The sequence below is a fragment of the Rhinoderma darwinii genome, chromosome 2 (assembly GCF_050947455.1).
Source record: "Rhinoderma darwinii isolate aRhiDar2 chromosome 2, aRhiDar2.hap1, whole genome shotgun sequence".
In the NCBI taxonomy this organism is placed as follows: domain Eukaryota; kingdom Metazoa; phylum Chordata; class Amphibia; order Anura; family Rhinodermatidae; genus Rhinoderma; species Rhinoderma darwinii.
The window spans coordinates 301223046-301236061 of NC_134688.1; the positions used below are offsets into that span (position 1 = coordinate 301223046).

Genomic DNA, 13016 nt, shown 5'->3' on the forward strand with positions numbered 1-13016 from the left:
AACTTGTTTATACACTGCATTTACTCCTTATAAACACAACCGTACTACAAGGAGGACAATCTCTTGGTCGCTGGAAGTTTTTTTCGCCTTCTTTTTTTTGCACTTGGTGGCTTCTTGCTTAACAAGTCCAAAGTTCACCCAGTGTTTGAGCGATAAACAGAGCCAATAAATGAGTGTGTTGTCACCAGCATAAAAAGGAAAAATGAGCCCAGCCTCCATTCTCCTCCTCTCCTTGCACCCTGGATGATGGTGCTGCCTTCCCACTCATTTGCATGTGTTATGATGTCCCATGGAGGAGAGCATGTCTGCTTAGAAGAAGAAAGTGGCCCTGTGTAGGAGTTTCCTGAGAGTTTTCTGAAGGCACCAGTAGAACAGGTGCTCGGTGCCAGGGGATTGATTCATTTTTCCTTCACTTTCTCCCTCCCTCCCCTGTCCTTGTAAAATGGTCTCCAAATTATCGTCTTTGCAGCAGGAACTACTCAATGCTCTCCTGAACTCCGGAATAACCAAAGACGTGCTCATTCAAGCCCTGGAGGACCTCATCCCCACACCCAGCTTTGGGGTGAAGCTGGAGAACCTGCACTTATCTCCTGGGCACGACCCTGACACAAAGCCCGTTTTCCACACGCTCACTAATGGGCACCACAAGGGCAAACTTTCTGGAGATGAGGGCTCAGAGGATGGGGATGACTTTGACACCCCACCAATCCTCAAGGAGCTGCAGTCCCTTAACACTGAGGAGGCGGCAGAACAGAGAGCCGAGGTGGACAGAATGCTGAGGTGAGAAGAAAAGGGGCACGTTGGCACTTTTTTACTTTTATTCCCAGAAATCTTAGCTTTACCGTTCAATCCCATATACAATTTGTCTGATATAACAAATATAGTGCGAGAAAATAAATAAATAAATAAAAAATAATATATATATATATATATATATATATATATATATATATATATATATATATATATATAGACATATATATGTCTATATATATATATATATATATATATAGACATATATATATGTGTGTGTGTGTGTGTATATATATAATATATGTGTGTGTATGTGTGTGTGTATATATATATATATATATATATATATATATATATATATATATATATATATATATATGTATATATAATTATTTTTGTGTTATATGTTAAAAATATTCTAATATTAAAGCACCCCACACAATTATAGGAAACATCTATACTTACACTGGGTAGTTTAGTGGTTTAGGTATCTACTACTGTTATAGTACCTGCAATTATTCTATTTAATCTTTGTATTTAATAACACACATGAGAGAGAGAGAGAGAGAGAGAGAGAGAGAGAGAGAGAGAGAGAGAGAGAGAGAGATCCACATGAGGCAGATAAATGAATAGATATGAGACGAATAAATATTAACATATGAGATTAGATAGATAGATGATAGATAGATAGATAGATAGATAGATAGATAGATAGATAGATAGATAGATAGATAGATAGATAGATAGATAGATAGATAGATAGATAGATAGATATGAGATAGATAGATAGATAGATAGATAGATAGATAGATAGATAGATAGATAGATAGATAGATAGATAGATAGATAGATACACAGATATGAGATAGATAGATAGATAGATACACAGATATGAGATAGATAGATAGATAGATAGATAGATAGATAGATAGATAGATAGAGAGAGAGAGAGAGAGAGAGATAGATAGATAGATAGATAGATAGATAGATAGATAGATAGATAGATAGATATGAGATAGATAGATAGAGAGATAGATAGATAGATAGATAGATAGATAGATAGATAGATAGATAGATAGATAGATAGATAGATAGATAGATAGATAGATAGATAGATCGTTCCCACAGTATAGCTGTTTCAAAATCCTATAAATGAAAAACTTTTCTCTTAGCAATGATGTATAATTAAAAAGGTTTTAAACCTTTATACCTTTAGATTTATACAATGTATACAATCTGTTGGTAATATATGTACATAGAAAAATAAATGAATATATATATAAATAAATAAAAATAAAAATGATAACAATTAAAGTACCTTAATTTCTCATTTATAAATACTAATATATCTATCTTGACATTCTATCCACATCGTGCAAGTTACTGATGCAGCATTTAGAAGTATAATAGTATATTATTATTACAGTTATTACAATAATTACAAAAATAACGAAATAGAACATACATTTATTAAGCCGGGGACGAGAGGGCAAGTTTTCGTTTTGCTTCCCTTGGGTTGTAAGTGAGGTAAAGCCCGTGTATGTTCTCGCCTGCTCTCAGAATGAAATCGTTATTGAATCGCATTGGAATCGGATTTCATGCGATCATCAATGTCTGGAATATTTCGATGTATGGGAATGAAGGAGAAATGTACGATTAGTATTAGTGACACTAGTGGAGCTTAGTGATTACTGGACGGAGCTACGTGCTATATTATTGGGATGATATTACAATCACAACGCTGCTCTTTTATCGGCCTGACGTGATAGTTGCGCTATGTGCAGTAAATGAGTTTATTTCTGAGTAAAAAGTTCCGTCGTTTTAAATTATCATTAAAGAATATCAAAGGCCGAAGCTACAAAATGACTGGAAATCCACAAATAGCGCGGTAAGAGAAAGGCAGTCGGCCATGTTGTGCAGCGTTACCTGAGGAGGTTCTAGCCCTGAACGGCCAGCGCTAAACTTGTCACCGGGTCTGTAATACGGCTCGGGGGTAAATTACCAGGCCCACCCCGGGTGCTCCCATTATAAGTGCATAGGAATATAAGCAGTTCATGACCTATGTGATACATGTATGTGGTACTCCTTCCTCTAATAGTCACTTCACTACTTGTGATAATCAATCAATATCTCTCTCTCTCTCTCTCTCTCTCATAATATATATGGTCAGTGCGGCGACGTCTACTTATCATAGATAAAGGTTGCGCTTAACGGATTTGTGTCTTTTTTCAACCTATGTAACTAAAGTTATAAATATAATTTTAGTAATATGAACTAATATTTGATGTGTGTCCCAGTAAGGGTTTGTCCACACACGACGGAATTTTCTGCAGCAATTCCGTTGAAAGTTGTAGATTTTCCGCTGCAGCAAAAACGCACCATTTCCTGCGTTTTGTACGGCAGAAAATGGTGCATATTTAGCTGCGTTTTTCACAAGGCAAGGAAATGGTGACGTCTCCAATGAAAAAAACGCAGCAATTCAGTCCACATTCCGCGGCAGGTATTGACATGCTGCGGTCGGAAAATTACGCATCGCAGGTCAATTTCGGCTTGGAATTTTTACGCAGCGCGTGCATGAGACTTGTTGAATCTACCCACTTTGTTGCTACTGTATTCTGCTGCGTTTTTTCCGTCTACAATTCTGGACGGAAAAAAACGCAGCAATTCCGCAGAGTGTGGACGTACCCTTAAGAGAAGCAGAGCCCGCTGGGTTAGGGTAAGTTCACAAAAATTTCTGTAAGCGCTACGTTAATGTACCCAGGGCATTATGCGGCATTCACCAACGCAGGAAACTACTCATAAACGACAAATATCCATGGAAGTATAGCTCATGTTATATAGTGTACAATACTATATACTGCAGGAGGGTCTATTAAATATGGAAGAACTTTGCATTTTACTTTGGATTTTCCTCTCAAAATTTGCTTTAACAATATAGAGATATGGAATTATAATTTTGTTACAACTTGCTATTTCTTCCAATTGAAGCCAGGCCAACCTCTGTTCTAATGTCCTCTGCTGTTTGTTTGTACCTGTGCATTAATAATACAGATCAAAGGGGATCACTTGTGTAGAAGAAGGTGGATATATTCCCCTCCATTGTGTACTTTTACCATATGTTTATTAGGGAGAACAATGATCAGCTTATTCTGCCTGTCGTTTCCCTATAAAAATATATGTTATGACCTATAACCGCATTACAGCAGGTTTTCAGGGAAATTACAGTGGATGTGGCCTATAACAGGTGGAAAGCTGCGTAATATTGTACTGAATATTTCTATTCAACCTTGTGTTTTAATGCACCGCACATTTGAGCAGTAATGATTTTTTCCTACCAGCGAAAATGTCACCGTGTTGGGACACATATTGTTCAGGTGCATATGCCATGATTTACGTTTTCTAAAAAAAAAAGGAGGCATGTTGTACATATTCTAACAATACCGTACGCACCTTAAATCCATAACAATGGTTACTGTTCCATCAGTATTCCTAGTTTTCATTTTCTGTAAGCTCCTGTGCATTCTACTTGAGCCAAAAATCACACAAGTGTGTACATGCCCTAAATTAGGTCTTTACACATTTTGTTAAAATAACAATGCCATAGGAGAATTATGCATTTTGGGTGGAGTATCCTAGTAACTAGTTCAATTTTTTAATTTTTTTAAAGTATTTTTTTTAAGTATTATAAAACTCTATATTGTAGATTTACAGTAAATTCAGGATAGTTGATTCATAGGCTACATGGACACGTTGCGTATTTTGCTTCAGAAAATACGCATCAAAATCAGAGGAAACCGCAAGAAATTTTACAGGAAAAAAAGGCATCTGAAGTTGTGTTTTTTGGTGCGATTATAAGTTTTGCTGAATTTTCATGCTGCGGGTTTTGCTGTGTATTTCTTTAGAACTGCAGGAATAGACTAGGCAAACGGAATTGCGAGATAAATTGACATGCTGCGGTTTCGAAAATACACACTGTGGGTCAAGTTACATCCCGAAAAATACCGCAGCATGGACATGAGATTACCTGGAATCGCATAGACTTTGCTGGTACTACATAAAATCGCACGTAATACGCAACGTGTGCATTCGGCCCTACTGGTCGTGTGACAGCTTAAGGAACCATATGACTAGGATGACTGTCTTGCGTTTCTATACATCATCCTTGTTTATGATCTGTCCTAAAAGTACTAGAAAATTGTCTATGCTACTATGCATTAAATAGTAATATGAAAAAAAAGATACCATAACAATCAGGAATAAGAAGAATATTTGTTATCAAAAGAACCTGGACAACATTTTTATTTTTGCTTAAAAAGTATACAGTTAAAGCTAAGTTCACACTATGCTCACACTATGATGGGTCATACAGTTGACAGTATACATTTGTTTGAAAAAATAAACTAACAAAAAAAACAACTTCTGTCAAGTGTATGGTCAAACATGGTGTGGATATAGCCCAACCCGAGTAACAACAAGTTCAAAGTAATTTGGTGTTTTACTGTTGTTGTTTTTTTTTTACAAGGGCCATTCTTATATTATTTCTCCAGGTTCTGAGTATCAACATTAGCTCTGGATTTACCTTAGTATTAGTAGGAGGGTTTAGTAAATAACTACTTGAATAGGAGATATAGCTATGAATACAAGTGTGTATTTATCTAAATGGCATAAAAGAGCCTGTATGTGCTGTATACTAAGTAGACCTTGACAGACAACTTTTGCGCTGATCTTTCATCTATTCACCATTGTGAATTACACATTTTTTTTAACAGATTACCATTTAGGGCACGGTCAGACGTGGCAGAGTTTTTCGGCTGCAAATGTTGGTGCAGATTTGGGGCATTTACGCAACGAATCTGCACCAACATTTGCATATTTGACAGGTAATTCAGACGTTGCAGAAAACCACGGACTTGCCACAGATTTCAGTTTTTGCATTGCAAAGGCTGAAATCCGCAGTGAGATTTCGCTTCTTCTCCGCAACAGTCAGTGCATGCTGCGGAGGGAAAATTCCACACTGCAGCCTATGGTCCACAGCGGAGTTTTCCGCAACGTCTGAACTTAACTTGCCTAAAAATGTATTGAAACAACTGTAAAAAAAACGTCCGCAGGAGAATTCCACTGCGGACTGTCCGCAGCGGAATTCCACAGCAATTCCGCCACGTCTGGCCGTGCCCTTAAAGAAAAGCGTAACTTTAAATAATGGCCAGAAATGTATGAAATTACTGAGGAGCAGAACTACAGTGCAAATATGTGTTACATCTGATAAACTTTGGCTGGTATTAGTGTGCAATTTTTGCTTACACCATGTTAATGTTAGGTATATCATATGAGTATTATAAGGTTTAAATTATCGGTTTCATGAAGGTAGAAAAGATGTAGATATGTTTGTGTTTTTTCTAATTCCCTGTTTCAATAAGGGTGCTCTTTATAATGTTATCTCCCTTGAATAATAGTACATCCGTATATTTTATAGATATACGGCTATTATGTTGTACATGTATATTATCTCATGACTGAGGAATGTCCCTCTGTGGAGCATGGATGACCGCTCACATATGCAGGACGTCATAAAGTACACATTGTCACTAGACTGGCATTAGGTTTCCAGCAGTAACCTGTCTGTTCAGGATGCTGTAGCTATGAGCTGTACTAATACATGAATGTTTTAATATACTAATGACTCATTTGTTAGTGGATTTCGTGGTCACAGCCCATCTATTGCTCGATTAAATTATCATTCATTGTAAGTTAGGATAGTGCTATAATTAAATTTCCTTATTCCTCCAGGGCACATCCGCTTTAGGTGGTGACAAAAGTGAGGGGTGCTGATTATTTTCCAAAAGGTTTCTGCTTTAAAAATTCTACAAAAAGTATTTTTTTACTATCTGCCTTTTAAAATGTCAGCATATGGTGTTATATCCGAACCCTATCTTCAGCAATGTTCCACCTTAGAGATACACTTGAAATACTCTCCAGTGTCTTTAAAGTTTATTTTACATTTTTGAAAATTTTGAAATTTATTTGAACGACTACTATGCATTTTATCAATTATATTTAGGCCTCATTCACACGGCAGGGTTTCCCGGCCGGATGCCGGCCGTTCATAAATCGGCCGGCACCCGGCTGCATTAGGAATAATAGACCCCTAATGGGGCTATTCACACGACCGATTTTTTGACGGCCGGGAAAACCGCCCGTCAAAAAATAGGACATGCTCTATTTTCGCCCGGGTACCCGGCCGCCCGGCTCCCATAGAAGTCTATGGGGCCGGGTAATACCCGGCCATCACCGGGATGTGTCCCGAGTGACGGCCGGGTTTTCCGGCTCTTGCGCTCTATCACCTCCTCCTCACAGCGCAGAGTGCATGTGAGGAGGAGGAGTTGATGCCATTCTGACGAATGGCATCGCTGTACACGGTGTGGCAGGGCCGGGGTGTACAGCAGGTGGAAGGGAGCGCTGCGCTGGCTCCCTTCTCCTGCTTGTTTTAAAAGCGCCCTGGCCCGGCGACACCTTTGATGGCGCCGCTAGCAGCTGCAGCAGCTGCTGCTGCTACTACTGCAGCGACGCCACTATAGCAGAGCGGGGAGGTATCTCCCCGCTCTGCTATGTGCTAGCCGCACTTTAGCTCCTTGAAGGAGCGGAATCCCCGTGTGTTCGGGGATTCCGCTCCTGGACAGAGCGCTTGATGTCTCTGTCCATATCTGGGCAGTGACATCAGGGAAAACTCCTGAAGCGGAATCCCCGAACACATGGGGATTCCCCTTCAGGAGTTGCCGCTGATGTCACTGTCCGGATCTGCCCGGCCCGGCACGGATGCATAACTTTATGCAAACCGGCCGGGCAGAATGGCCGATTTTACCGGCCGGCACTCGGGCTCGGACGCGACCCGGTCGTGTGAATCCCGCCTAAGACATTCGTGGGTATCTATCTATAGGAATATGGCTGAAAGTCAAGACAACTTAGTGGAATACTGGCCTCTTCTTGTTTATGGAGAACAGATTTTGCCACACGTCTTCGGAAGAATCATTTTAGAGTATGTTCAGACTTATAAAACAATTTCCGCTGCAAATTTTGCCTCAAATTTGCGGCAAATATGAAATGAGTCTGCTACAAAATCTGCATTTGTGAGGGTGCATGCGGACGTGGTAGATTTTGCAGCGGACTTGTCACAAGTTTCAGTCTTTGCATTGCAAACGTCGGAACGGAGCCCTGACGCAGATGTCAACAAAGCCCTAAAGCTGTTCTTAGACAGGGAATTATTCTAAATAATTTGTATATTTATTTGTCACATAGCACAAGCTTTGTACACAACAGGTGTTATTCATTTATGTGCTCAGTTCAGGATCATCTACTTAGAAGCACTACCATTACGGTATGTTTGATTACTTCAGGGTTTGTCCACACATTACCGCAGCGTATACATGAGATTTCCTGGAATCTCATTTTCTATGCTGGTACTGTATTACGCTATTTCTGCAACTGAATATTTGCAAATTTTCTGTGAAATTTCACTGCGGACAGGTCGCAGTGGAAATCCACAGCAGCTTTTTTTTATGGTTTCAATTGCTTTTTAGGTAACTTCATGCATATGTTGCAGAAAGTAAGGGCATGTTGAGACGCGACAGAAATTCTTTCCGTTGCAGCTTTTGCCCCATATTTCACGGCAATTACGTAACGAATCTACAGCAAAATTAGCATATTTGACAGTTAATTCAGACATGGCGGATATCACAGCGGACTGTCCGCAGATTTCAACATTTTCATTGTAAAGGCTGAAATCCGCAGTAAAAATCCGCTGCTTCTCCGCAACAGACTGTTCATGATGCGGAGTGTAAATTCCACACCACAGCCTTTCCGCAATGTCTAAACGAAGTTACCTAAAAAGCTATAGAAATCAAAGGGAAAAAATGGCTGCTGCGGATTTCCACTGCGTCGTGTCTGCAGTGGAATTCCGCCACATCTGAACATGCCCTAACAATGCAGAAACTAGCTTGCGATGTGGAATTTACAGCATCTGTTGCGGAGAAGCAGCAGATTTTAACTGCGGATTTCAGCCTTTGCAATTCAAAGGCTGAAATCTGCGGCAGGTCTGCTGCAAAATCTGACACCTCTGAACAGACTGTCAAATATGCAAATTTTGCTTCAGATTAGTTGCATAAGGACCTTTTACATCGGCCCATTTTGGCCGATACAACGAGCACCGATCACAGAAAAAGCTTGTTGATCGGCGCTCGCTTGCTCCTTTTAGAAGGAGCTAGTATGGGAACTCGTTCATCAGCTGATTGTATCGTTTTAAATCTGAAAACTATTATCTTTGTCGGCCACACATCTCCCTGTGTAAACAGGGAGACGTTCTTCCGACATGTTAGAAATGTATGGGGACGAGTGATTGTAGTAATGAGCGCTCCTCCCCATACCAGCTCCTTGTGAAAGGAGCAGACGAACGCCGATCAATGAGCTGTCCGTTGACGGGCACTCATTGCATCTGGCAAAATAGGCCGGTGTAAAAGTACCTTACTCTGTCAAAAAAAAAGATAAGCTCTTTGTTACGACGTTGCCATTTAAAGAGGCTCTGTCACCAGATTATAAGTGCCCTATCTTCTACATAATGTGATTGGCGCTGTAATATAGATCACAGCAGTGTTTTTTATTTAGAAAAACGATCAATTTTGACGGAGTTATGGCCTATTTTAGATTTATGCTAATGACTTTCTTAATGCCCAACTGAGCGTGTTTTTACTTTTTGACCAAGTGGGCGTTGTGGAGAGAAGAGTATGACGCTGACCAATCAGCGGCATACACTTCTCTCCATTCATTTATTCAGCACATAGTGATCTTGCTAGATCATGATTTGCAGTCACATACTCACACATTAACGTTACTGAAGTGTCTTGAGAGTTAATAGACATCGCTTCCAGCCAGGACGCGATGTCTATTCACAATCCCGACACTTCGGTAATGTTTGTGTGGGACTTACAGCACAGCACATCGAGATCACGTTGTGCTGTCATTTATAGCGTGATCTCGTGAGATTACGCTTGCTGTGCTGTAAGTCCCACACAAACGTTACCGAAGTTAAAGCCTCTTTAAAGATTGAGATGTTGAATACTTTATGTCAGGCATGAAGCATTTTTCTGTTCCATAGGACAAAAGACAATATATCTGTTAAGTTTCTGGAAATGCAGTTCAATGGCTACATGACACGGTTGTTCCCCTTCTACTAAATACCTGTAGAAATTGATTAAAAATAGTTTGTGTTTAATTGTTAAGGCCCTTTTACATGATATGACTTTTCGAAAAGAAAGTAGACATTGTTTTGCCCATAACTGCTTATAATAGTATCAGACTGCTAACAAATAGAATCCATTTTCACAAAGTTGACCATAAATAAATATCAATGTATGCACTGCAGTGTTGTTGTTTTTTTACATGTATATAAATGCAAATACTACATTTCCAAAGGATGTGAATCCACAAAGCCACTTTAAAATACTGGATTAACAGTTCTTGGTGGTTCCTACTGCTACAGTTATTTCACAATTGGAATTATTATCTATTTTATTAATAACACAGCCCTCATAAAAGGGAATAGTTGCTAGAGTATTTTTTTTTACCTTTATTTGTGTTATAAGCATGTCCACATTTACATGAACCTGAAGATGGTAGATAAAAAAATTGTCAAATCATATATATACACTAGCAGAAAAGACAGAGGCACACAGGAAAAACAAAAGTTCCTGTAGGGCCGGTTCACATCAGCGTTGGCTTTCCGTTGAGGGGTTCCGTCGGAGGTTTCTGTCGGGTGAACCCCTCAACGGAAAGCCAACGCTGATGTGAACTGGCCCTTAGGTGGGTGCCCAGCAAGCAGTCATGATCCAAAGACTGTATTGATAGCCAAAGAAAATCTTGCAGCAATCCAATGCTATGTTTGGATATGTATGTATGTATATATATATATAATATATATATATATATATATATATATATATATATATATATATATATATATATTTTATTCTTTTTTTATTTTTTATTGATAAGGTGGGTTTGATTCTCACCCTGTTGACAAAATATTCATTCATCTGATATCAGTGGAATGCCTACAGAAACAGCCTGTATAAACTGGTGTATTCAGCACGTATGTTCTTTAATTGCTAAGCCTGGAACGTACATTCCTTTCTTGTGAAGGCTGCAGCGACAAACACAATTCATAAAAGTCTTCCTTTGAAATAATTCCAAAACGCAATGTACACAGAGCAATACAAGACCTCTTGAGTTTTAGGGTATGTTCACATGCAAAACGAAAAACGGCTGTAAAATACGGAGCCGTTTTTTAAGCATCAAACAGTTTTTGATGCGTTTTTTTGCGGCTATTTTTGGAGCTGTTTTTCTATTGACACAATGAAAAACGACCCCAAAGACGTCTCAAGAAGTGACATGCACTTCTTTCTACGGGGCGTTTTATCAAACGGTTGCATAAAAAAACAACGCCCCGTCGGAACGAAACGCCATTTTTCCATTGAAATCAATGAGCAGATGTTTGGAGGTGTTCATCTTCCGTTTTTTTCAGCCTTTTTTTTCAAGGCGTTTACGCCCTGAAAAACGGCTGAAAATAAGCCGTGTGAACATACCCTAAAGATTATATGTAGCCATACAGTGAACTGTTTCTCTAGATTACAATAAATGATCGTATGTTGATATAATGCAACAATGTCCAACCCCTTAGAGAAAATGATTCATTCATATAAGTCACTAATCCTTTAGTATCTATGATTTAATTAATCTACTCAAAACTTGCAAACATTCTGGGGCCAAATTGCTGGAAAGTCAGTTAAAGGGGTAGTCCGCTTAAATTTTTTTACATTTCTTTATTTGTAGAATAGGAAAGCATACAGTTTTGTAATATACAAATATAATGGTGGTTTCTCTTGGCTCAAATACCCACAAAATCTCTCTCAGACCGGAGCAGGCAAAACTAAATTGGGTATGATCCAACAAATACCCTAAATAACATATATAAAGTACAGTGAAGTTTACCGCTCAGACGGCACTGGTAACAATCCAATATCATTCAGTATGGAATCCATCGTGGGGAAAATGTTTGAGGGGCTATTGAGGGACTATATACAGGATTATGTGACAATAAATAGCATTATAAGTGACAGCCAGCACGGTTTTACTAAGGACAGAAGTTGTCAAACTAACCTAATCTGTTTTTATGAAGAGGTGAGCAGAAGTCTAGACAGAGGGGCCGCTGTGGATTTAGTGTTTTTGGACTTTGCAAAGGCATTTGACACTGTCCCCCATAGACGCCTAATGGGTAAATTAAGGACTATAGGTTTAGAAAATATAGTTTGTAATTGGATTGAGAATTGGCTCAAGGACCGTATCCAGAGGGTTGTGGTCAATGATTCCTTCTCTGAATGGTCACCGGTAATAAGTGGTGTACCCCAGGGTTCAGTGCTGGGACCACTATTATTCAACTTATTTATTAATGATATAGAGGAAGGGATTAATAGCACTATTTCTATTTTTGCAGATGACACCAAGCTATGTAATATAGTTCAGACTATGGAAGATGTTCATGAATTACAGGCAGATTTAAACAAACTAAGTGTTTGGGCGTCCACTTGGCAGATGAAGTTTAATGTAGATAAATGTAAAGTTATGCATCTGGGTACCAACAACCTGCATGCATCATATGTCCTAGGGGGCGCTACACTGGCGGATTCACTTGTTGAGAAGGATCTGGGTGTACTTGTAAATCATAAACTCAATAACAGCATGCAGTGTCAATCAGCTGCTTCAAAGGCCAGCAGGATATTGTCGTGTATTAAAAGAGGCATGGACTCACGGGACAGGGATGTAATAATGCCACTTTACAAAGCATTAGTGAGGCCTCATCTAGAATATGCAGTTCAGTTCTGGGCTCCAGTTCATAGAAAGGATACACTGGAGTTGGAAAAAATACAAAGAAGAGCAACGAAGCTAATAAGGGGCATGGAGAATTTAAGTTATGAGGAAAGATTGAAAGAATTAGACCTATTTAGCCTTGAAAAAAGACGACTAAGGGGGGACATGATTAACTTATATAAATATATTAATGGCAGATACAAAAAATATGGTGAAATCCTGTTCCTTGTAAAACCCCCTCAAAAAACAAGGGGGCACTCCCTCCGTCTGGAGAAAAAAAGGTTCAAGCTGCAGAGGCGACAAGGCTTCTTTACAGTAAGAACGGTGAATTTATGGAATAGCCTACCGCA

At 39.1% G+C, this 13016-nt stretch overlaps 1 protein-coding gene across 2 annotated transcripts in view; it reads left to right on the plus strand.

Annotated features, from left to right (window-relative positions):
- Positions 1–305: 305 nt before the first annotated feature.
- The window catches only part of HNF1B (HNF1 homeobox B), a 67672-nt gene continuing 54961 nt past the window's right edge, over positions 306–13016 (plus strand). For both annotated transcript variants that reach the window (XM_075850604.1, XM_075850603.1), the window contains exon 1: positions 306–780. In XM_075850604.1, coding sequence (XP_075706719.1) covers positions 443–780 — 338 coding nt within the window. In that variant the 5' untranslated portion in view covers positions 306–442. The remainder of the gene's footprint in view (positions 781–13016) is intronic.